Source organism: Quercus suber, unplaced genomic scaffold (assembly GCF_002906115.3).
Source record: "Quercus suber isolate HL8 unplaced genomic scaffold, Cork oak 2.0 scaffold_145, whole genome shotgun sequence".
Classification (NCBI taxonomy): Eukaryota; Viridiplantae; Streptophyta; class Magnoliopsida; order Fagales; family Fagaceae; genus Quercus; species Quercus suber.
In genome coordinates, this window is record NW_027069606.1 from 1008686 (window position 1) to 1035338 (window position 26653).

The following is a 26653-nucleotide window of genomic DNA, read 5'->3' on the forward strand; positions in this document are numbered from 1 at the left end:
GTTAGTGTTCAACCCATAGAGCCCATTTGACTCGTTTAACCTGTTTAATTAAATTATATTTTATCAATATACCCTTCAAATCCTAGTTATATAAACTTATTAATTGTTGTGGTTTACTTTCTTTAACATATTGTGATTGATTGCTTGTGATATTGAGATATACTTTAGTTTTGAATGATAATTTGTGATACATTTACTTGTTAGTTTTGAATTTTATATTAAAAATATTTATTTATTTATTTATTTTTGGATAAAATTTGATAAACACGTTGACACAACTGATTCATTTAATAAATAAGTCGTGTTAGGGTTAAGAAATCTTGACCCGTTTAATAAACATATCGAGTTAGTGTTAACCCATATAGTTAGATACTCACGAGTTAATACGATATGAATCCGACACGTGAACACGAATTATCCCCCGTAATTAAAAGTATAGTTTGTGTTTAGGGAGTAAATTGGAAAATTGTTTTTAAAATTCTTGGCAATATATGATATTATATATATATATATATATATATTTGATAGGGTAATATATGATATTAGTTTAAACTTTAGGGGTGTTTTTTGTATTTTACCGAAAACCTAAATGTAAAGCCCAATTTCCGCTCTCTCTTATATTTTGCTCTACACTACGCACCCACATAGCGCAGAGAGGCAGGCTAGGGTTTTTCACAGTTTCTCCTTCTCCTCACAAAAAAGCAAGAGCGAGCAAGCAAGCATGGAAAACACCGCCGCCGCCACGCCGGCGCAACTCTCACAGAAGGAGAAAGATATCCAGATGATGTTGGCCTCCCATGTCCACTTGGGCACCAAAAACATCGACTTCCAGATGGAGCGTTATGTCTTCAAGAGGCGCAGTGATGGTTGGTTTTTCTGTCTCTTTTTCACTTTTTCTCTTCTGGGTTTTTGTTATTGTTTTGGATTGGTTTTGATTATTAGTAACAGTAGAGTTAACTGTGTGTCCAATTTGAAATACCCATGTAATATTTTAACACTAATTCACTATTGGTAGCTTTGGTTTTTATGGGTTTTAGCAGAGTATGGCACAAATTAGAACATTGGATTGATTATGATTTATTGCAATTGTTTTGTTATATATAGCATAGTGGTTTTAAACTTTTCATTTTCAAAATGAAGATCCATTTGAATCAGGGATTGAAATGTGAAATTGTGCATATCAATTATCAGATTGTCTTTCCTTGCATTTCATCTGTAAATGGAATTGTTTAAGATTTGTAGGTTTTAAAGCTGTATTGTATATTTATATAGAGTTTATTTATTTTTTAAATAGCTCTTTAGAGTAGATTGTTTAAATTTTATTGCAAGTTAAGTTTCTGAATAATGGGCTCAGTTCTTAATGTACACTAAGTGCTAGTAAGAGCTGCTTTTCATGTTCTTTATATATATATATATATGGACTGGGGAAATTGATGTTTATGTGTTGATTACCTGTGTGCTTGTCTAATACTTGATTAGTGTTGTTTTGACTTTTAGGAATATACATAATCAATGTGGGGAAGACATGGGAAAAGCTTCAGTTGGCAGCCCGGGTTATTGTTGCAATTGAGAACCCACAAGACATCATCGTACAGTCTGCAAGGCCGTATGGTCAGAGAGCGGTCCTGAAGTTTGCTCAGTACACGGGTGCCCATGCTATTGCTGGGAGGCACACTCCTGGTACCTTCACCAATCAGTTGCAGACCTCATTCAGTGAGCCTCGTCTCCTCATCCTCACTGATCCAAGGACTGATCATCAGGTAATTTCTGCTTAAATTGATGTTATTGATGCATCGTTTTTGCTTGTACTGTTGCTTATTTGTACCAATGTTTACACACTACCAAAAGCTGATTGCAGCCCATTAAGGAAGCTGCCCTTGGAAATATTCCAACCATTGCCTTTTGCGATACTGATTTAAAATTCTTGGCAATATATGATATTATATATATATATATATATATATATTTGATAGGGTAATATATGATATTAGTTTAAACTTTAGGGGTGTTTTTTGTATTTTACCGAAAACCTAAATGTAAAGCCCAATTTCCGCTCTCTCTTATATTTTGCTCTACACTACGCACCCACATAGCGCAGAGAGGCAGGCTAGGGTTTTTCACAGTTTCTCCTTCTCCTCACAAAAAAGCAAGAGCGAGCAAGCAAGCATGGAAAACACCGCCGCCGCCACGCCGGCGCAACTCTCACAGAAGGAGAAAGATATCCAGATGATGTTGGCCTCCCATGTCCACTTGGGCACCAAAAACATCGACTTCCAGATGGAGCGTTATGTCTTCAAGAGGCGCAGTGATGGTTGGTTTTTCTGTCTCTTTTTCACTTTTTCTCTTCTGGGTTTTTGTTATTGTTTTGGATTGGTTTTGATTATTAGTAACAGTAGAGTTAACTGTGTGTCCAATTTGAAATACCCATGTAATATTTTAACACTAATTCACTATTGGTAGCTTTGGTTTTTATGGGTTTTAGCAGAGTATGGCACAAATTAGAACATTGGATTGATTATGATTTATTGCAATTGTTTTGTTATATATAGCATAGTGGTTTTAAACTTTTCATTTTCAAAATGAAGATCCATTTGAATCAGGGATTGAAATGTGAAATTGTGCATATCAATTATCAGATTGTCTTTCCTTGCATTTCATCTGTAAATGGAATTGTTTAAGATTTGTAGGTTTTAAAGCTGTATTGTATATTTATATAGAGTTTATTTATTTTTTAAATAGCTCTTTAGAGTAGATTGTTTAAATTTTATTGCAAGTTAAGTTTCTGAATAATGGGCTCAGTTCTTAATGTACACTAAGTGCTAGTAAGAGCTGCTTTTCATGTTCTTTATATATATATATATATGGACTGGGGAAATTGATGTTTATGTGTTGATTACCTGTGTGCTTGTCTAATACTTGATTAGTGTTGTTTTGACTTTTAGGAATATACATAATCAATGTGGGGAAGACATGGGAAAAGCTTCAGTTGGCAGCCCGGGTTATTGTTGCAATTGAGAACCCACAAGACATCATCGTACAGTCTGCAAGGCCGTATGGTCAGAGAGCGGTCCTGAAGTTTGCTCAGTACACGGGTGCCCATGCTATTGCTGGGAGGCACACTCCTGGTACCTTCACCAATCAGTTGCAGACCTCATTCAGTGAGCCTCGTCTCCTCATCCTCACTGATCCAAGGACTGATCATCAGGTAATTTCTGCTTAAATTGATGTTATTGATGCATCGTTTTTGCTTGTACTGTTGCTTATTTGTACCAATGTTTACACACTACCAAAAGCTGATTGCAGCCCATTAAGGAAGCTGCCCTTGGAAATATTCCAACCATTGCCTTTTGCGATACTGATTCACCCATGCGGTATGTTGATATTGGGATCCCTGCCAACAACAAGGGGAAGCATAGCATAGGATGTCTCTTCTGGCTTTTGGCAAGGATGGTTCTGCAGATGCGTGGTACTATTCGTCCTGGGAGTAGGTGGGAAGTGATGGTAAGGAAGATGGCAGAAGGCTCTTTTTGGTGGACTTTATTTTTCCTTAGAGAGCTAAATTGCTAATGTAAAATGGGTCATCCTTTTTATTTGCAGGTGGATTTGTTTTTCTATCGGGAGCCCGAGGAGGCTAAGCAACAAGAAGAAGAAGAAGAAGCTCAACCCATGGCAGATTATGGAATTGGAATTGAATATAATCCTGCTCCCCTTGCTTCTGACCAATGGCCTGTTCAAGGTGCTGCTGATGTCCAGTGGATCCCTGATGCTCCGCAACCAATTTCCGCTGTTACCGCGGCATGGACTCCAGAAACAGGTAGAACTAAGTTGTTTTCTTTTACTTTGGCTTATTGAAATGCAAGATTATGTAAATTTTATCTCGTTGATATGGTCCATCTAAATATATTTGTATGCACTGGTGCTATATTGCTATTGTTTTTGTATATTTCTAATGATATAAACATGTTTGACGTGTCCCTATGGGCAAAAAGAGTTATTTATAAATTGATTTCAGGATTTTGTGCAAGTGTTTGTGTATTAGTGTTGGTAGGTTTTCTTCTAATACTGATAGCTTGGATTTACTACTAAAAAATCATATGATGGATTCAATTCTGGCCTTATTTGGTAAACTTGTCTATCAACAGTAAAGAATACTACAACTATTGTCATTTGTTTGCTGGAATTCCATTACATTATTCCTGGATGTTAATAAAAGAAATATTTGCAACATGTGCTGATCTTGTGTTTAAAATAAGATTTGTTCATGCAGAAAACTATGTATGTGGTATGGCATCTGTTGCATTTGCTGACATTTTATTTCCATATTTCTTATCCTTTTTTTCCAGGTCCAGCTGCTATAACAGCTGAATGGGATCCAATTGCGCCACCAATTCCTACTGTTGCTGTTGAAGGTGTTCCTCCTCCTTCTGGCTGGGAGTTATGAAGTGTGCCAGATTTTTTACTTAAATACTCCCTGCATCCAGGATTTTGTGTTAGGATTTGAAGTATGGTCAATTTTCTGTTGGGAATGAACCTTTTTATTGGCACAGCTCAGTCTTAGATATAGAGTTTCAGAGGCTTTTGACTTTGATGTTGGTGTCTTTGAGAGATGCTTTATTTTGATATATTTATGATTTAAAATCCGCAAGCAGTGTAAGCTATATTTTATTATAGAATCAATCCTCGTTTTCCCTTGCATTCTGCAACATGACATGTTTGAAGGGTTTGGAAGTATGACTAAATGTCATCCAGACTGTGCCATATTCAATTTTGATGTAAGGTACAATTTCATTTTTGTTGTAGAAATAAATTAAATACTGGTTGTGACCCCTGCCCACCCATATCTTTTGTCATCGATTGGGTTACTTGAGTCTGATTCAGTTTTACAGACTGGAAATTTTCTGTTTTGGCAAACCTGAGGATTCTGAAAGGAATCTAGAATATTAATAGCATTTTTTTTTGATAATTTAATATTAGTACAGTTAGTTTTTTTACTAACAGAATTCTCGATCATCCTGTGACATTGTAAATTTAACCTTTAACTGATGAGAGGGGTTGGTAAAATGTTCTCTTTCCTTGTTTGTATGATGTTTAAGTTTAGAAGGCATCAGTACTCAGCACTCAGCAGGTAAATGTAAATGTTAAACAAGGGTCTTACCTAGAAGACTACTATTACTCAAAAAAATAAAACAAAAACAAAGTGAGTTATTTGTGTTTCACGTTTAGGCTCCATTTGTTATGGCCATTTTTTTTATTTTTTTGGGCGTTTGGTTCATATCAAATAAACTTGAGTGGTTAAGATGCATTCATATGTTCATCGTTATAATTGTCGTCATTTTTGAGACTTCGGTCTTCTTGCATGTGTTGCCTGTTAGACATTGAGGATGGGATAAAACTTTGGTATGGTCTTCTAGTGCATTGGATAGGACTTGGAAATGGATAGGACCTGGAAGCAATATGTGATCGTTTTTAGATATGTGTTGTGTATTGGAACGCTAGAGGCAAGCACAATGCCAAAAACCTAACCTCTATTAAATTATATGCAGATGAAGCATTTTCCATAATCTCCTGCCCAATTTTTAAGTGGAAAATAAGAACAGAAGGCAAAAACAAGTATACTGCATCGAACGAGAATGAGTCCAAGTGGCAATGAGTAATTAGATGTAATAAAATTTGTAGTATAGAACTATTCAAAGTATTTACTTTGATTTTAGCAATATTTAGACAAAAGACTTCTAAGAATCAGGGAAATAGGAACTCCTGAGAAAAGATTTTTAAGGTGCCTAAATATGAAGATCACGAGAAAGAAGATCAATTGTTAGATCCTACTCTCTATAAAGTAGAGGACGAGATTAAAATCATGTAATGTAAGGTTGCTAAAATAATTTATTACCTTGCTTGCGTGTCATAATAAGATGCTGTCAGTAATAGTTTAACTTCTTTACCCTTTTAGTTGCCTATATAATGTAATGTAAGGTTGGGTATACTAAGATAATGTCGATAGTAGTTTTACTTCTCTACCCTTTTATTTGTCCATATAATGTAATGCAGGGTTAGGTCAAGGCACTAACAAGTTGCCTTCACTTAACTCGATTTATTTTAAGCATTTCGGCTAAGAAAGTTGCCTCTATAGGGGATTTGAACCCCAACCTTATATATGATAGTTTTAGTGCACGTGCAAGGCACGTGAAAAACACTATCAAAGAAGATTCATAATAAACAATGTAGGGACGCGATTTGTAACCCAAGCCCAAATGATGTGGGATGTGAGCCGAATGAGCACAATACAATGAATTTGTAGAGAGTGGATGAAAGAGCTAGGCTATTTGCGAATTGAACAATGGCTAATAAGGATTTAAAAGATGAATAAGCACAAAAATACACATGAAACTTGATTAAATTGGTGTATGAGGAGATGAACTATGAACTGAACTACTGTTCCTAAAAGCTAATACAGTCCTTAATGCTACAGTAAATCTTCTTCTCTTCTCCTTTACTATATCTTCTGATCCCCCTTTTATGGGAGATCTTTTATATAATTCAGACCATCTTGATCGTACACTTGTTAATCAGCTAAGATATCACTCAAGTATCTGTCCCATTAAGCATCTTTTTTGGCTTTCTATGAATAGTGGTGGTTGAGACTGCACTGTTCAAGGGTGTTTTCCACATAAATGCGGCCAGAAAAGTTGCTGCAGTGTATTTAATGCGGTGGTAGCAGCTTTTGCTTGTAGATATTTCTGTATTCTTATCACCTTTGTATATGCCTGAAGTTCATCATTATCGTTGGAACTTCCTGGAAGGTTACCTAAATTGCCCAAGTACCTGGTTGACTGATATTCATCGTATTCGAGAAGGATACACTCCTCGGACTATATTCTCTCATCCTTTCCTTACGTGATTCTCCACTCTGGGGTCTCTCCCAATCATTCACTCCTCCTCGGACATACCCACATCCTCAAATAGGGCCCAAGGCCCAATGTACGAACTTGGACTTTTATCCTCACAAACAACATTATGATTCTATCATGGCTGGCTTTCTTTAAAAGCTAACAAAAGATAACTGAGTGGTGTCCTCTGAACTTTGAAGATAGAATTGTAAGGCTTGAGCATTAGACATATGATATCCAAGATTTTGAGGGCATATTTAAATACTTCAAGTGATCTATTTTATGTTGGATTTTTATATCAATCTTCTTCCTTTCATTCCCTTAAACATAATAGGAAAACATGTAAGGATACTATACTACAAAATATCAACAAAAACTTGCAATTAAAATGAAATCACCCACCAAAAAACTAACTAAATTGAAATTCAATATCATAGAACTGAAGGCACTAAAAGATTTACTTGTCAGAAATTGTTTGTGCTAAATGGAAAAATTTCCTTTACAGTATAAAAAGCTATAGAATACCACCAAGAAAAAAAAAATAACAAAAACAGAAACAAACATAACAGATATATCAATTTTGATAAAAATTTAAATAAACGCTTCCAAATGCGCTAATTTTGTTAAATAGCATGATTTTAGGAAAAATTTAGGAGAAACACATCCAGCCAAACTTATTTAGTTATGTAGCACATTTTTTGGAATTAAGTGAAAGTCGAGTTCCAAGCTTGAGTGACACATAATGCTTGGAACTTGAGTTTCACAAACTTAAGTTTCAAAAAAATGTTACATAACTAAATAAGTTTGGCTAGATATTTTTTTCCTAGATTTTTCCTAAAATTATGCTATTTGGCAAAAAATCCCCTTCCAAATGTCAAAATATAAACTAACATTGAGTAATTCTACAGTACTCCCAAAAAAAAAGGGGGGGTACGGTACCCACTAGTAGGTAACCTGCTACAATAGGTTACTTTTTTCTCACATTTGACGGTTCTATCTTCACATTGTGTAGTTCCAACATCACATGTAACAGTTCTTTTCTCACATTTGGTGGTTCCCTTACCTTTTTCTCACATTTGACGGTTCCATTCTCACATTGTGTAGTTTCAACATCACATGTGACAGTTCTTTTCTTCCAACATCACATGTGACAGTTTTTTTCTCACATTTGGTGGTTCCCTTACTTTTTTTTCTCACATCTGACAATTCTATCCTCATATTGTGTGGTTCCAACATCACATATGACAGTTTTTTCTCACATTGGGTGGTTCTCTTACTTTTTTTCTCACACTTGATGGTTTCATCCTCACATTGTGCAGTTCCAACATCAGATGTGTCAGTTCTTTTCTCACATTTGATGGATCCCTTACTTTTTTCTCACATTTGACAGTTCCATCCTTACATTGCGCAGTTCTAACATCACATGTGACTGTTTTTTTCTCACATTTGGTGGTTCCCTTACTTTTTTTTCCTCACATTTGACGGTTCCATCCTCACATTGTGCGGTTCTAATATCACATATGACAGTTCTTTTGTCACATTGAGTGGTTCCCTTACCTTTTTCTCACACTTGACAGTTCCATTCTCACATTGTGCGGTTCCAACATTACATATGATAGTTCTTTTGTCACATTGGGTGGTTCCTTTATTTTTTTTCACACTTAACAATTTTATCCTCACATTGTGCAGTTCCAACATCACATGTGACAATTCTTTTCTCACATCTGGTGGTTCTCTTATTTTTTTCTCACATCTGATGGTTTCATCCTCACATTGTGCAATACTAATATCACATGTGACTGTACTTTTGTCACATTCGATTGTTCCCTTATTTTTTTTCTCGCATTTGATGATTCTATTATCACATTAGGCAGTAATAATATCACATTTTACCGTACTTTTCTAACATTTTGTGGTACTTTAATTTTTTTCTCTCACATTTAACGGTTCCATTGTCACATTAGGCAGTACTAACATCACATATGACTGTACTTTTACCCCATTCAGTTGTACCCTTATTTCTTTTCTTACAAGTGATAGTTCCATCATTATATTAGGCAGTGCCAACATCACATGTAACCGTACTTTTATCACATTCAATGGTTCCTTTTTTTCCCCCCCTCACATTTGATAGTCCATTAGGCAGTACAAACATCACATGTGACTAAAATATCCTGAAACTCTCACAAATTACTAGGATACCGTTAAAATCAAAAAGGTGACCAAAATATCCTTAGAACCTATAAAATGACTGAAATGACCCTAAAACCTAACAAATGTCCAAGATATCCGTAGAACCTAAAAAATGACCTAAATGATCTTAAAACCTAAAAAATAACCGAAATTACTTTGTAACCTAAAAAGTGACTGAAATGCCCTTAGAACATAAAAAATGACCATAATACACGTTAAAATGACAGAAATACCCATAGAAACTTTAAAATGACTGAAATACACTTAGAACCTAGAAAATGACTGAAATAACCCTGAAATCTAAAAAATGACTAAAATGACCTTATAACCAAAAAGTGATTGAAATACCCTCAGAACCTAAAAAACAATTATAATGCACTTGAAGCCTAAAAAATGACCGGAATACCCTTAGAATCTTGAAAAATGACCGAAATGGCCCTAAAACCCAAAAAATGACCAAAATACCATTAAAACCAAGAAAATGATTGAAATGACCCTAAAACCTACAAATGATTAAAATGACCTTGTAACCACTTATTTTCTATTATTAAGGTTGAACATTTGAAATAGATCACATTGACATATATAAAGAAAAGATGGTTGAAAACTGCAAAGTGTGGCCTACCTTGCAAACATGAATCCCAGATTTATGATGTACATTCATGCATAAGATTATCCTAAGTTAATTTTGATTGGTGCTTAATAAAATATTAATTCAAATTTAATTGTGAGATCTTTATATCTTAACTTAGTGGTAAGCCTAAGATAATTAACATTCATGCATAGAATTATCTACACGTAAATGTATTTTTAAACATCTTAGAAGCAATAACTTAGTGGTAAAACAAGCGTGTTTTAACCAGGATACCCTGGTTTGAGCCTTTGCGTTGATCCCTTACCGTTAATATAATTTTAAAAAATAATTAACACTTTAAAACATAACCCTTGCTGGTATCTTTTTCTATTCACCCTAGATTATCCATTTGTATATGATGCAATTTGTTTACTAAGAAATCACTTTTCCATATTCACATATGAAAAGATAAAGAATTCACTAGTTCTGTTTGTATATACCATAGATGATCCAAAGAAATCAGACCAACTACTTGCACTTGGAGCTATAAATGAATATTTTTATCACATAATATCTATAACTTGATTTGATATGTAACTCACTTTCATGTACTACAAGCAAGTCTCTTGTTGCAAAGTATCTCAAAGAAGCAAAACAACTACAAAGAAATCCATTTAAAAAGGGAAAATTCATTAAAAAAAAATATTCGCTACAATGTGTTTCATTCACATATATATCTAAATACCATCATGGTAACAATTGAAAAAGAGACAACCAAAAGCATTTGCATGTTTGGATTTCATTCTTAAATTCTCAAGAGGGCAACTTCTAACTTGTAGGAATTTCTTATAGTCCATTTTGCAACTCCAATGGCAACTGAAATATCTGCATTGAAATGGTATAACTATTAGTGCTTTAAAAAAAAAAAAGATGTTCGTAAGAGCATATCTCTTTGCATAGAGCCTTAGAAATTTAGTTATTATTTAAATAACTACAATTACTCAAGAACTTTAGCTTATCTAGCTCAAATTGACAATATCAAGTTCAAAATCATATGTAATAAGTTTATTATAAAAAAAATCAAGTAAAGAACAACATGCTAAAAAAAGGGATATAATTAACCTTTGAGAGGTTCTTACCATCTGAAAGTTGAGTAATAATGTAAATGATTATGGGTGCATATCAGTGTTTCAGCTCTGTTTTAGAGCTTGATCTTGTTACATGGACTTCAATTGTATGTGCATATGCATTCTAGATGTTATAAGTGTTTGGACTCATTTACAGAAGCAATACACAACATAATAAGCAAAAATTTTAACTTATTTAATAAACCCATCCATAAATTACATCAAATGTTCCCTAATAGCTTCCAAGAATAATCATATCACTTTGCGCAACATAAACATACACAGTGACTCCATTGACACATTTGGCAGTTGGTTCTTTACATAATCAATTGCTTCGGGCTCCACAACTGGAGTTTCCATGATTTACAAGATACATTAAAGGAGGAAGTACATCTTGGACAACATCGTGATAAAAAATTTCACACTTTTAACCATATTTTACAGCTGGTTGTTAGCATATCTAACCATATCCTGTATATAAAAGCAATTCAAATTATGAAAGGAAATACCTAAAGTAGTAAAAACCTTAACTTCAACTAAATTAACAATGGGCATCAATTTATTTCAATCTTTGAGGGTTGAACTGGATTATGACTAATATCCAGTGAAAACATTATGTGGAGTTGGTAGTCTTGGGATTCAATTTTTACACATATGGACATGCTTGCACATGGTTGCTTTTAAGTAAACATGGTACTAAATTCCACCAATTATAGATGTCATTTTTCTTTATCCAGTGCAATTCCAAAAGTGCAGAAAACAAAGCTTACAATAATACACAAAAATAAAGCCAACATATGGAAATATGCTCTGTAAACATAATTAGAGTACATATACAAACAAATACAGAAAATCCTTATTTCCAATGTCAAATAAACCCTCTAATCAAGGGCTCTGATCTGTCTATGAACAAGGGTCACATAATGATTTAATTTCTCTGGGTTGAGATGGAGAGTATTATTCTCTATTAGAACTACAATGTGGTAGCTCCTCTAAGAAGTAACCTAGAGCAACTACGAAACCTTATAAACATTCATAACTACCAAATAAAGTTGAGAAACTAAGGGTGACACCCATAAATTATAAAGGACATGAACATGTAATGCAATCTACTCTTTCTCCAAGCTTACCTTGTGCCAGATCTCTTACAACCTAACAATTTCATGCACAATACTCTTATTATTAGTAATAAAATGACAAAACAAAACATGTTGTAATAGAAGTATAAACCTGAAATCGATGGAATATACAAAATGCTTCCCTTTAGTGGAGAACACAATCAAAGAAACCTTGATTATGAAGGCAGAGTGTTGAATAAGTGGCATTTGCCACATTTTGAAGTTGGTGACTTCCAAGCATGCATATTTTCACATTTAAATAACTCAATGAATTGTGTCATTAAAATAATTATTGTAGGGTCGATATTTGTAGCCTAAGCCCAAAAGAGATTGGTTAGAGGCCCAACGAACCCAGAACAATAAATTTGTAGAGAGTGGGTTGAAGGTTTAGGCGCCGACCGGCGTCTAAGAAGCCTGAACCTCTTTTCCTTTTATTGAAGAAACACTTGGAACAATTTACAACTAGGAGATGCTCCTCGGCCCATGGCTGAGGAGGCTTTTTTCCTCCCTTCTCTCCAAACCCCCCCCCCCCCAAAAGCCTCCAAAAGCCCCTTTAACATTTTGCTTGTCTCTCTTATATACTACTCTCTTCTTCTTCCTGTTGATCGTTCATTTTAATAATAATAATAATAATAATTATTATTATTATTATTATTATTATTATTTTATGAATCAATAAAGATATTTTTTTTGGGATAATACAGTAAAGAATTTTATTCAAAGTAAGATAAGTATACAGTAGGAGCCCCAAAGACTTTAAACCAGCAGCTGACATAGTAGAACTCCGCATTACATACCACAATAACAACACAAACACACCATCCAAAGTAGGCAAATTCAACCCTCCTAGGCATGATTATCATGGTAAGGGAAAAAGATGACATCACAAAATGCTTAATCATGCATGAAAAAAGTTTCAAATGGTCAATATTTTTGTATTTTTAATCATACATTATATTAATTTTGTTTTGATTTTACTTATTAATTTGAGAAGACTTTGGGGGACATCCTGTTTTGGTTGATATAATTTCCGAGCTTATATCTGTGCCCCCAAATCATCACAGATAACTAGCAATCATACAACCCAAAATAGCCAAACAAATTAATCCAAAATCAGGAAGAAAAGGAAAACAATTCTTACACAAGATCTATCTTCTCAATACTAAAATACCTAAATCAAATCTAATCTAAAAGTAATAACCAAATCAAATATATATATATATATATATATAAACAACTTCTCCCACAAAAATTCTCACCGGTGGCAGTAGCGGATGATCTGACGTTGACGGATGGTGCGCAGCGGCTGCAGCGATGGTGGTGGAGGCAGCAGTGGTAGTGACATAGAGCTTGCCAAGTCTCTCTCTCGTTCAGCCTCTTTCGTTCTCTGTTTCTTTTTCTTTTGGTTATCTTTTTCATTTTATACACTACCTATTCTACCGGTGACAAGTTCACCAAATAAGTTAAATAAACGGTCAGGATTGCAAATTTTAAAATGTACGGCTAAGATTTGGGTGGTACCGTACCCCCTTAAAAAATAGGTGGTCATTGTAGAATGACCCCATTTGATAAATTGTAATAGATATTATATTAGTTATTCTTATGATTTAGCTATTCAGTAGTGTGATGATATTTTAATTACAAAGAATGGTCATTCCTTATAAATAGATATTCTTTAAAATGAGGAATAACTATTCATTTCTAAAAGGGTTGTAATAACTATTCTTTAGTAGGTGTATTAATTTCTAAAATTAATATATTTCTAAATAAACAAACTTTCTATATGCACATAATAATTATGAAAATAAAAATTCATAAAAAAAATAACTAATCTCTCTTTTAAAATTAAAAAATATGTGTTTTAGGAAGTACAATTATATGAGTAAGATATTCCTAAAATATATTTTAAGTTTGATTTAAAATACTTTTATTCCATTATTTTTAGGGTTCTATTATCGTGTTGTCGCCAAATAAATGAATAGTAATAAGTATTACATTACAGTATCTTATATTTCTTGTAATACATATTTGTATTCCTATGTAACTACTGTTACCGAATATCAAACGTGCCCTAGGTAAAATTTAAAGATACTACAAATGTTACATATTTGAATTGTTTGTTTATAATGGGTGAGTTCGTTTGACCATTATTCAACCCAATGAAACTTAGTCAAATATGACATTGGTTATTTTGACTCTTAATTTAGTTGGTTAATCTGATATCCAAACATGACCAATTAAATGAATCACCATGATCGGCATGATCTCAAGGTAAAAAAATGTAATTCTTGAAATTTTTTGGATTCAATTTGGGATTTTAACTTGGATTCAATATGATACCACATCAATCTTTCAATTTGGAAGTTAAACTCAATTAACGAATCAAAGAAGAATTAAAAAATAAATAAAAATAATTTAAGTTGAGGAGGGAGTTCAAATCTTGGTCATCTCCAGAGAACCAACAGACCCAAGAATCATTGGCACGAATCAAAAGAAATTCATGAATCGCTGACTAGTAGAAATATATCAATTTGGTTAACAAACAATCACTAGCACCTTAGCTACTGTCTAGAGACAACATAACGTAGGGAGAAGGAAAGAAATGAAGACAGACATAAATATAGACATCAATCATAAATAAGGACTACTTGCATAAATAATTAAGATTGAATAGTATATACCAGGCGACCTAGCAATAATCCAAATTGACCTGCCTACTTTGATCCCCGTCCTAACCTGACGTGTGTTTTCAACCACAAAAATAGGAATGCAGCTCTTTGTAATTTTTACTTGATAATTTCATGATGACCCAAGAACTTTCTGTGATCTTAAGCATCTCTTTCTTATCGAACTAATAGTTCTACAACTTGGACCAAAGAAAACAAAAATTCCGCGAAGACAATTGAGTAAGTTGTTAATATCTCCGTATCAAAAAAAAAAAAAAAAAGTTGTTAATATCTCATATTCATTTCCTATTGATCACGGCAAAGACCATTCAACAAGCATCTTTTTTTCTTTCTCTTTTTAAATTATTATTATTATTATTATTATTATTATTTTTATGTATGTTTATTGTAAACATAGAGAATTGTAATATCTAAGCTGAAAGATCTAAAGAGAGATGCATTAATTCCTATAGAGGATGTAATATTGTATTTTGTTAAAAATATATTAGACATATTAGACTAATGTAATAGGCCCAAGTCCACCTACTTTGTGTGAAAGGCAAGTCTCGTACTCGTACTATATGTCTAGAGTTTAGTTTATAATATATATATTAATGTTATGGTTCATTGTAACTAGGGATGACAATTTTTATCCATATCCATGAACCTACTCATTACCCACCTAATTTGGATAAGTTTTAACCCAACCCATTTGAATATTTGGGTTAAATGGGTAAAAACGCATTAGGTTATTTAATTATATGAGTCTTAATGGATAAACTCATTAATACCCACTAAAACCCATCTAAAATTTAAATAAACAATATAAAATCTAAATTTCTAGAAAATGATTGAAATACCCCCGTAACATAAAAAATAACCAAAATGCCCTATTGTTTGTTTGTTTAGACCGCTTTAAAATAGATTTTTTAAACCTAGTGAATAAACCAAGTAGTTACTTAGTTTCATTATGAGATGTAGGTTAAACAGAAAAATATCATATCATGCACAAGTAGAAAAGAAGATAACACATAGATATGATCACCCTAGGAAACCTAATGAAACAAACCGTCTCAGGGTAAAAACCTGGAGATGATTTGATCTAACTATCCTCAAGGTAAACAAATCCATTAGAAAGAATTGAAGTTTACAAAAGATTTAACCCTAAATTTATTATTACATCTAGTAGAACTTATTGACACGACCACGTGCAAGCTCTGACTTCATAGACTCTTCTCTCTTGGATCTGTTGAACACGAGCTCCCACACTTATGACTTTGAGATCCCACTCAAAGATTTAGATCACTAGTTGTTGATCTTGTAGTAGCAACTAGATTCCACAAGTACTTGATTGTAGATCTTATTCCTTTAGACACTTGTAGAGTTAGAAGGTTACAGAACCTCTCAAATCTCACAAGAGTAACTCATAAGTCTTCCAAGAGTCTTCAAAACATAGTTAGGGTTTTCCTTTTATACTTAGAAGTGTTGGACTGAAACCTTGAACATTTTTGCTGACTTAGGCCCGATTCAAAATCTGCAGAATCTACTTTTCTGCAATTTTCAATTGGTCAAGTCTATTCTTTGATTGGTTGAGCTTCATAGAACCTTAGTTTTTTTTTTCCTATAGCTTGAATGTTCTTGAATCTTGATCTATACAATCTTGAGCAATGTCTAACACTTAATCTAGACATGTTTTTGTTCTCGGTTTTCCAACTTGTAAAGTTGTGATTTATAACTATGTTTTATATTGACTTTATTCCATGACAAAATGTGTTGTAATTACTTTAATTCATTTCCTTGTATTTTGTGAGATTTAATTGTATTGGGTGTAGTATCAAGTTGGTGAAGACTCAAGTTTTATTGAAGATCAGTGGATCTCACGGGTGTGTCGCTGGAAGCTAACCCGTGAAAGAGCCATGTGAGAAGCACATGACTGGAAGCTGAAGAGTCGTGCCAGGCTGTCGTTTTCGTGAGTGTCTCGCGGGTAAGGCATTCCAGCGAGATAGTCGCGAAACATTCTGGCTGAAGGTTTTTTAAGAGTGACTTTCTTACCCTTCACTCACACTATATATACCCTCATTACCCACAAATGTAGGTGAGGCTATTTAGAGAGAAAAACCCTAGATAGGTTTTCTACAACACACACACTCATCTTTTGAGAGAGAGCTACTCCTCCTTAGTGAGAAATCATTGTAGCCTCTTCTTCATCCCTCTCTCATTATCATAGCTTAAGAGGAGATTTGTACCCAAACACAACCCATACCTATTCAGAGTGTAGAGAGTGTTTTGGAGTTGCTGGGAAGCATTGGAAGAAGCCAAGGATGACAGATGCAACATGGAGCTTGTTGCGGGATCCGGAGAATTAGGACAAGACACGGTTCCGAGAAGCCTTATTGGAGTAGGGGCTTGGAGGGCTTAGGTACATCGGGTAGATTAGGCTTGGAGGGTCTCTTGCTAACCCATGTATCCCAACTGATTGTCTAGTGGATCGATTTCTGCTTGGAGGGCGGCGAAGAGGTTTTTCGTCGAGTTCTTCGGCTTCCTCTTCGAGAACACGTCTAGGTGTTTTCTGTGTTTGCATCCTTCTTCCCTACTCTTGTTTATTTCATTTTTACTGCTGTGTTGCTTTAAATATGGATTAGAGTAGGTGTATTACTTATTCGCTTGTGTTTACACTATTCCGCACTTAGTATTAAGTTAGTGTAAAATCAACCAAGCCGTAACTTTAATTTGGGAGTCTAAATTGCTCTTGTGTTTTCAACACATTTCCGAACTTTTACAACTTAAACAAAATATTTTGAACCTAACACCCATGAAACTTACAAAATTACCAAAATACCCTTGAAACCTTAAAATTAGCAAAATACTCCTGAAACTTAAAAAATGACCAAAATAACCTCAATACCTAAAAATGACTGGAATACTCCTGAAACCTATAAAATGATGAAAATACCACCGAAACCTAAAAATTACCAGAATACCCCCTAAACCTAAAAGAAGAACAAAATACCTCTAAAACCTATAAAATGACCAAAATACCCTTGAAACCTAAAAATTAACAAAATACAAACCAAAAAAAAATTGACTAAAATACTCCCGAAATCTTTAAAATGACCAAAATACTCTTGAAACCAGAAAATTACCAAAATACCCCTAAACCTAAAAAATAACCGAAATACTTCCGAAACATATAAAATGACCAAAATACCCCTGAAACCTAAAAATTACCAAAATACCCCCATAAACCTAAAAAATGACCGCAATACCCTTGAAACCTATAAAATGACCAAAGTACCCCCAAAACCTAAAAATTTACCAGAATACCCAAAACGTAAAAAATGACTAAAATACCCTTGAAACCTAAAAATTACCAAAATACCCCTAAACCTATAAAATGACAGAAATACCTGTGCAACCTAAAAATGACCAAAATATCCCCTGAAACTAAAAAATGACCAAAATACCCCTGAAACTTAAGAATGGCCAAAATACCCCCTAACCATAAAAATATTCGAAATACACCCAAAACCAAAAAAATCACCAAAATACCCTAAAACCAACAAAATTGGCGAAATACCCCCAAAAACTTATAATTACCAAAATACCTCTGAAACATAGAGATTTACCGAAATAGCCCCAAAATCTAAAAATTATCGAAATACCACTAAAACCTAAAAGATGATAGAAATGCCCTCATAACCTAAAAAAATGACCAAAATACCCTTAGAATCTAAACAATGACCAAAATAACCTCGAAACCTAAAAAATTACCGAAATTCCGTCGAAATACTTATAGAACCTATAATTTGTTGAAAATACCCTCGAAACATCCAAAATACCCAAAACATCTATTTTGGTAATTTTAAATGTTTCAGGTGTATTTTGGTCAGCTTACAAGTTTAGGGGTATTTTGGTTGTTTTTTAGGGGTATTTCGGTCATTCTTTAGATTTTAGGCTTATTTTTGTCGTTTTTTATGTTTCAAAGGCATTTCAATCATTTTCTAGGTCTAGGGGGTATTTTATTAATTTTTAGGTTTTGGGGGTATTTTAGTCATTTTTTAGGTTTAGGGGTATTTTGGTCATTTTTTAGGTTTTGGGGGTATTTCTATCATTTTTAGGTTTACAGGGTATTTTGGTAATTTTATTAGGTTTTGGGTGTATGGTCATTTTTAGGTTTCGAATGGTATTTTGGTCATCTTTTAGGTTTCAGGTCTATTTTGGTCATTTTTTAAGTTTTGGGGGGTATTTTGGTCTTTTTTAGGTTTTGGGGATATTTTGGTCATTTTAGCAGTTTTGGAGGTATGTTTCTTATTTAAGAGATTTTGGAGGTATTTTGGTGATTTTAGTGATTTTTGAGCATATTTGGTGATTTCAGAGATATTGGGGGTATTTTGGACATTTTAGATGTTTCATAGGTATTTTGCTCATTTTAGAGATTTCGGGAATATTTTGGTCATTTTAGTTGTTTTTGAGCATATTTAGTGATTTTATAGATATCAAGGGTATTTTGGTCATTTTAGAGGTTTCATGAGTATTTTGCTCATTTTAGAGATTTTAGGGATATTTTGGTTATTTTAGTGGTTTTTGAGCATATTTGATGATTTTAGAGATATCAGGGGTATTTTGGTTATTTTAGAGGTTTTATGGGTATTTTGCTCATTTTAGAGATTTTGGGGATAATTTTGAATGTTCAAGGGTATATTGGTAATTATGAAAGTGTAGGGGTATTTGGGTCATTTTAGGTTTTTAAGAATATTTTAGTAATTTTAGAGGTCAAGAAGGTATTCAAGTAGTTTTAGAGGTATGTGGATCATATTGGGTTAAATAGGTGGCTTACTAATTAAATGGATTGGGTTGATAATGGGTAATTAATTTATATATAAACATGTCATAAATGGATTAATTGGTAATTATATACCCAACTCATTTATGACCCAACCCATTTATGACCCAACCCGCCCATTTGCCATCCCTGTAACACAAACTTTGTATTACACTCTCATATAATAAAGATGTAGTTGTTAAGGGTTTCCTCTATGAACATAGATGGTCAAAACTGAATCAGTAACATTCATGTTACGTAACCTTCGTGATGTAATGTTCCTATTCTATACTTCCTCTTTAGCATATACTCAAAACATATAAAACATGGTATACATATCAATGCTAATATTTAACATATTTGATGCTATCTTAAGAATTGAAAATAAATTACATTGAATTCATTCAAGGTTGGTTCTATGATTTAAGACAAAATTTAGCTACAAAATTGGTTGTAGCTTAAAACTATAACCTTATTCAATATCTTTTCTTCTTATATCTTTTATGCTTACAAAATTTTTTAGAAAATTAAAGATTAATAGTTATATCATCAATAAATTGTTTCAATTGCAAATTTTTGTAACTTAAAATTATATGTAAAATATAATCTTATTGATCATATAGTAAAAAATATCTGATTGACACAAAATTTTATAGGTATATTAAGAGCGTAAAAAATATGTAATCTAACAATTAAATTTTTGAATCATATATCATATACTTACTATATAGAATAGAAGAAACTTTTAAGGAGGTGCTGCCACGTTTACAATTTAAAAGGCGATCCATTGCAATCTTTCACGCTTAAAAAAACTAAACGCTTAGAGCATCCACAGCAGTGGAGGCAAAATTTTAGCTATTTAGCTACACTAAAAATCACTTTATCTATTATACCTTCATACGTGCTACAGCAGTGGATCTATTTTACCTTCTAACACAATAAAATAATATAAACATTACAATAAAATAATATATCTACTCTAATAAAATAATATATCACACCCCAAAAAAAATCAACAACACCACCCACAAACCCCACTACCATCAGCCACAACCACAGCCACAGTCACAACCACCATCACTACCAACCCCACCACCACCCGCACCGGCAGTTCATAGCAGAAAAAAAAAAAAAAAAAAAAATTTGCTTTTTTGTTTTGTTTTTGTTTTTTTTTTTTTTTTGTTTTTGTTTTTTTTTGTTTTTTACTGTCAATTTAGGAATTTGGATTCATAACCCTTTTCCTCTCCATTTGTTAAAATCAGGGAAACCCCTCACGGCTTAAAACAAAAAACCTTAAATTGAAAGAGACCGAAAGTCTGATAAACAGAGAGAGAGAGAATGAGTCGATTAGGCGCAGAGTGTTGGGAGAGGGAAAAATCTGAGAAATCAAACATAAATTTATGCCACATTTATGTTTAAAAAAAAAACTGGAAAAATTGTTCCTTTTCCCTAAAGCCATTAAAGTAACCGTGTACAACGTTTGGTCTTTGGGTAATTAACGTTGCTTTTCCCTTACTGGTTATAAATACCATCCTTAACCAATCTGGAAAAGCCTTCACAAACAGTTTCATTTTGCAAACCACGAACCTGTGTCTTTCAAAAAATCACTGACAATCCCAAGGCCAATTGACTACGCTAACAATAGACACAACGTTTTGTCCATTGGGCAGTTACAAATTTTGCCCATTACATATTCCTTTCTTCTCCCAGTCTCTGTTTTTTATCCCCCTCTCCCACACTCGGTACTTTATTTCTTGCACACAATTTTTTCCCTATTTGCAAGCAATGCCTCAAAGCAAAACATTCACAAGGCACTTTGAGAAGAAATAGAGAGCCGGAGAGAGAAGTCTGAGGGCTGCCAACATTGTCAAGCCAACACCCACCTTCAGTCGGCATCCCACCACCGTAATTACTGCCGTTACCACATCGGTAAATGTATTTTCTTATGCACAAAAAAATTTGATATGGACTGCTTAGTTTTGATTTAGGCATCTAGCCTAGATTTGGTTTTGATTAAGGTTTAAGTTGTTACTGGTTGGTTTGAGGGAGTTAGAAAGATGAGAAAAAAGAATGGTATGATTGGAGGACTCTGAAAAATGTTGCATGTCATGTGTTTGAGGAAATTTCTCTTTGACAACTGGTACATAATCTTTGATTCAATCTTTTCTTTTCCCTATCTTGATATAAATTTTGGCCTTTTGTTGGATTCACAAAATCCAATTGACCACAAGTGTTTAATTTTTGTGTGTAAGGTTTTAGTTGTAATTGATTTCTTGGCTTAGTTGGTTTGCAGCAGTTTTTATGCTTTTGGGAAATTCTTAGCTTAAAGGTCAGGACCTTAAGTTCATGAATTACACTTCATAAGTTGCCAAAAACAAAATCTATTTTCAACATTGTCCTGGAACTAACTCATTCATGACTAATTATAATTTAAAATGCAGTTTCTCTCATACTGATGATCCATTATCAATCACATGACCATATATAAATGGCTGTGGAAGTTGACGAATTGATAATGAATGTGTCTTTCTAATTATTTTAACGATAAGCTTTTGATACCATTTTTAGATATTTGGTTGTGTAATGATTGGACTAATCGTTATACTAATAGTTGGTACATGTTAACAATTAACTGATTAGCTTTCTATAACATGTGAGAGTTGGTAATGGTATTATTAGAAGGGAAAAAATTTTAAAAGGTAGAACATATAAAGTATGAATGACAGATTTCCTTGAAAACATTAATTCTTTGTAGTTGTAGTTCTTTTATTGACAAGCTTTGGTTTCAAATTAAAATTTCAGTTTTGAATAGATTAAGGCAAAGAGGAAGATGTTGTTTTTAATAGTAGGTCATTTACCATTAATTCTAGACAATTGTTAAAAACATATACCTTTCTAAATTAGAAAAACTTGGAACTTACATTCAACAAAAAAGAAATTGCAAAACTTCTCAAATTTTACTTTCATTGGGTTGAATAAGGTGAATTGGATTTGGTTACATGTATTTGGAAGTATACTAAAAATATGCTAAATGATTTAAATTCTTATATCATTTTCTTTCATTCTTGCATAACATTTTTTTTTCTTATTTTTTTATTGGTGACTTTAGGGGTCCAAAATTGAGGTAGATTTCAAGTATAGGTTTTAGTTTTGATATAAGGCTCACAAGGTATGTTCACTGCATACAGAGGCTTTTGAGTTTTCAATTCATTTCATGACATGAGAAAATCAGATCTGTATTTTAGATTGGGCATTGAAGACCCTTTCTGCATTTGATGTTAAAAAGATTGCATCTTAATTTATTGAAAGCCATAACGTTTTTATTTATGTGCACAAATACTAAATTACCGTCTCATAACAATATGATAGTGTTAGCTTCTTCGCATTTTATATTTCTGCTTAATGAATTCAATAGTTTAGAAGTGAAAGATTCTTCATGACATATGTCCTAATTGTTCCAGTTCATCAAACAGTTCTTAGCTTTCTGAAAAGTGGGTTTGTATTTTCAGTTTTGTGGTTTTTGTCAAGAGGTCAGTTTTTTCTTTTAAGCCTTTGTGCTTTTCTTGGTTTTTATTTTTACTGGGATTTGTTAGTTTTGAAAGGATAATTATAATGTTTTGTTTGATGGGGTTGCAAAAATATTTTAATGCTCCTATAATGCTTGCATTTTTGTTCGTCAGAAAGAAGTTTATACCTGCACGTGTAGTTCTTTTCCAGTTGCCGTTACATTGAGGTTTATTCAATCTGTTCTCTTCTATTAATGTTTCTTGAATGTGGGTTGAAAACTGGATTCTTATTGTTTTGCTTACAGGGATTTGACATTTTATCATCTGGGTTATTTGGAACTGTGGATTCTCTGCATCTGCATAAAACTCTTAATACGTTACACAAATCCTACTACTTGAACAAATCAGAAACTACGAGACTAGAATAGCTAGGTATTTACCGGTCTTCTCCTTTATTCTGTATGGTTTCTTGCATATTTATTGTTAATATGTTTCTATAAAGAATATGAAATTGGAATCTGATTGCATATTTATTGGTTTTGATATAGGAATTTTATTTTTTAAGTTGAGGCTGTTTTTCTTTTCATTTGCAGTTGAGTTTTTCTGCTTCACTCTTCTTAGAATTTTGACTTAACAATTGAAGTTTTTCATTGAATTTGATCCTTCTGCTTCACTTCATCATAGAATTTTGATTACCCTATTGAAGTTGTTAATCGAATTTTGGCTGGTACAAATTTGCATGGATTTAGTTTGAAATTTTTAAAGTTGAGGTTATCAATGTTTACTTCTTTATGATGTTTTGTATATTCTGAATTTTTGAATTTTTTTTTTTCAGGTTCCTTCTCAGGTGATTTTTTTAAATTAAAGTCTAAATTTCCAATAAATCTCTACCAATTCTGACTTTCTAATGATATCATTCAATTTACCACCTAAGCAAGAGTGAATGGGTGATTTGTTGTCCATAACTTAAAGAGTCCCAAAGTTCTTCAAATGGAAATCTGTTGTTTAGAGGGAGTTCAAAATATAGAGAACCAATCATGAGAGCAGTGCTGCATTGGTTTCAAGTTAGGAATGCTACGTGATATATTGGACTGAACAGAATTGAACTACTGGTGTGGTTATCAGAGAACTGAGTCTCTATGGTGAGCATCGCCCCTATTGCCACAAGAGTATAATTAGATGCATGTGTGTGTCTGCATGCGTGTGCACCTGTGTGTGGCAGGGGCATGTTGTAAAACACGAGTCAATCTCAGTCCCTTGCAAAACTCATTTCTATTGTGTATGATACTTGGTTTGGGTTGACATTGTTTAGATACCATAAATATGTAAATGATGGTTCTACTAAATGACCATCCTGTGCTCAAATCCTAATAGAGCACAAAATTCATCCATGTTTGATATTTTAACCATAACTGGCCAGCCCTCACAAACCATGATAGTCCTTATTGACTGACAGTGGCAGTTTTGTATCTCTTCGCTTGAGCATCTTACACGTTTTATGGAGACATTGTGAACTTCAAGCTTAATGAGTCTCTATCTCTGTTAGATGAATAGATTTCATTACACGAAAAATACTTAAAACACCTAATAAGCAGTACTAAGTTCAATTTTTTCCCTTTAAAAAAAACAACTTTTTTCCTTTCGTATTAACTGAGATATTGCCTCTTGCCCGTTTCTAAAATCATTCTTATCTATATTATTTTTCTTTTGTTAGATGAATAAATTTCCTTATACAACATATACCTAATGATAGTAACAAAACTTTTTCCAAAAATAAAAATAAAAAAAGAGAGTAAAGAACTAACTATTGAAAATATCAGTATGAATACCCGGCTACTGCATTATCTGTAGAAACAAAAAAGATTGTTCAGTGCATTGTGCAACTCCTAGGCCTAGCATTCTTTTAGAACTCAGACCATATGAAGAAGTTGTTTACTTAATATTTGAAAACCCATTTAAGTAGGTTGGCAATTATCGTTTCTGCAAGGCTGACAGTAAGCTAAGATTGATGGTGTTCTTGGAAGTTCAGAAAAGAAATCTGATTCTTTATTGAAATAGAGTTTCATTAATCTTTAAAACCAAGATAAAAATTTTCAGGCGTTCAAGTGATAATAGCATTTTTGTGGACCCTAATATCAGATTAAACCCTACACTTCCCTCCCTCACTATCTACCTACCTCAAAAAGAGAAAAAAAAACCCTCCCTCACTATCTACCTACCTCAAAAAGAGAAAAAAAAAAAAGCAGATGAGCTTAAATATTTTTGTGGTTAATCTATTATTTAGTTTGTCTGTATATGTATTTATGTACGTATGTGTATGAATCTTAGTGCTTGAGAAAACAAAAGGTTTAGGAATTTTCATCTTGGGTAGAGTATCAATTGAAGTTTTTGATTAAGGTGATGAGCAATTGAAGTTGAAAGTGAGTGTTCCAAATGGACGTACCAAAACATCTGAGGAGAATCCATCAAGAAAAATATCTCAACATTTGCAATGTACTACACGTGAAGTAAGATGTTAGAATGCTTCAATTTGTCTCCTTAGCAGAAGGTTTGATTCACTTTGGAAATTTGATTTTATGGTTTTAATTATTTGTTTTATGAGTTACTACACAAAGGCAAAATGTACTATTAACTTTTGTCTTTTAATCTATAGATATTTCATACTTTCAATTTATAAAAATTTTGCACAACTATTATTAGCCAACTTTGTAATGGTTTCTAAAATAAAATAAATAAATAAAAACTCTTTATAACTACTAAAACTACATTATACGTACAAATGCTTTGGGTATGAAATTTTTTATGGTGGCATTTATGAGTAATGCTAGAGATACAAATTATTTTATAAAAAAAATTTACAAATTACTGATGTAGTGAGTGATTATTGGTAAATAAAAAAATGATATTAATGATGAGCCTAGATGAAAACCAATAAACGATTGACTACATCAACATTTTGTAAAAATGTTGTAAAATAATTTGTGGTTGTAATATTACTCATAAATTATACTCCATTAGAAAAATAATTATATAATTTTGAGTTTAAGACTAATACTTATAAGTTTTATGTATTTATTTCTTCTTTCACTTATTAACAAATAATAAATAAATAAAAACAAAGGGCAAATTTCCCGCGCATCGAGCGGGTTTACGGCTAGTGTTTTATAATTACATAGCCTCCGATCTTTAAAAGTCATATTATCAAAATGTATATTTTTGAATAACCGTATCATCATTTCTTTATCTATATCCAACAATATTGGTAAAAAGGAAAAAAATTAGTAATTGCCCAAAACATATATAATAACAATAACAATAATAAAAATAACAATAACAATAAGAACAACATTGAAGTGTGAACAATCACCCAAAACAAACAAACAAACAAAAAAGAGCAAACACCAAAAAAAAAAAAAAAACCAACATAAAATTTAGTTTTTTTTTTTTTTAAATTTTTTATTATTATTATATTTTTTTTTAACACATGAGCATGTGTCTTCACTAAAAATTCAACTCTTGTAGCCTTTACTCTTATGGTCCGTTTGGGTTAAGGGAGAGGGAAGGGGAATAGAGTAGACTAAAGTAGATTTAGCATAAAATTAGCTTATTTTTAGCCAACTCTACTCTCTTTCCTTCCACTCCCCTTCTTTCCCCCCTCAATCCAAACAAACCATTAGTCTAATATTGCGAAGCCATACAAATTAGATCTTTGCAATACTTGTACTTTAAACTATATTGTTCCTCAATTTAATTTCAATTT

At 32.8% G+C, this 26653-nt stretch overlaps 2 protein-coding genes and 1 long non-coding RNA gene across 6 annotated transcripts; all 3 read left to right on the plus strand.

Annotated features, from left to right (window-relative positions):
* The first annotated feature begins 615 nt into the window (after positions 1–615).
* LOC136068982 (small ribosomal subunit protein uS2-like) lies at positions 616–2111 on the plus strand. The gene is made up of 4 exons (XM_065776951.1): positions 616–866; positions 1498–1760; positions 1859–1927; positions 2094–2111. The coding sequence occupies exons 1-4, from the start codon at positions 722–724 to the stop codon at positions 2109–2111; spliced, it is 495 nt and encodes a 164-aa protein (XP_065633023.1). The 5' UTR covers positions 616–721.
* On the plus strand, positions 2063–4838 carry LOC111996787 (small ribosomal subunit protein uS2). Its single transcript, XM_024028783.2, has 5 exons — positions 2063–2311; positions 2943–3205; positions 3304–3501; positions 3598–3814; positions 4344–4838. Exons 1-5 carry the CDS (start codon positions 2167–2169, stop codon positions 4439–4441), a joined length of 921 nt encoding a protein of 306 aa, XP_023884551.1. The 5' UTR covers positions 2063–2166; the 3' UTR covers positions 4442–4838.
* Positions 4839–20601: 15763 nt separating this feature from the next.
* LOC111995201 (uncharacterized) lies at positions 20602–24348 on the plus strand. 4 transcript variants are annotated; one of them, XR_010630269.1, is made up of 4 exons: positions 22576–22917; positions 23068–23120; positions 23199–23325; positions 23729–24348. It is a non-coding gene; the product is annotated as an uncharacterized LOC111995201 (long non-coding RNA). The 4 variants fall into 4 exon arrangements; XR_010630268.1 differs by lacking the exons at positions 22576–22917; positions 23068–23120 and adding an exon at positions 20602–21316; XR_010630270.1 differs by lacking the exons at positions 22576–22917; positions 23068–23120 and adding an exon at positions 21530–22556.
* Positions 24349–26653: the final 2305 nt, after the last annotated feature.

Excerpts from the sequence above, each read along its gene's own strand:
- LOC136068982 (XM_065776951.1), top strand. The coding sequence starts at position 722 with ATGGAAAACACCGCCGCCGCCACGCCGGCGCAACTCTCACAGAAGGAG. Across the intron at positions 867-1,497 it reads CTTCAAGAGGCGCAGTGATG|GAATATACATAATCAATGTG; the intron begins GTTGGTTTTTCT and ends TTTGACTTTTAG. Across the intron at positions 1,761-1,858 it reads ATCCAAGGACTGATCATCAG|CCCATTAAGGAAGCTGCCCT; the intron begins GTAATTTCTGCT and ends AGCTGATTGCAG.
- LOC111996787 (XM_024028783.2), top strand. The coding sequence starts at position 2,167 with ATGGAAAACACCGCCGCCGCCACGCCGGCGCAACTCTCACAGAAGGAG. Across the intron at positions 2,312-2,942 it reads CTTCAAGAGGCGCAGTGATG|GAATATACATAATCAATGTG; the intron begins GTTGGTTTTTCT and ends TTTGACTTTTAG. Across the intron at positions 3,502-3,597 it reads GGAGTAGGTGGGAAGTGATG|GTGGATTTGTTTTTCTATCG; the intron begins GTAAGGAAGATG and ends TTTTATTTGCAG.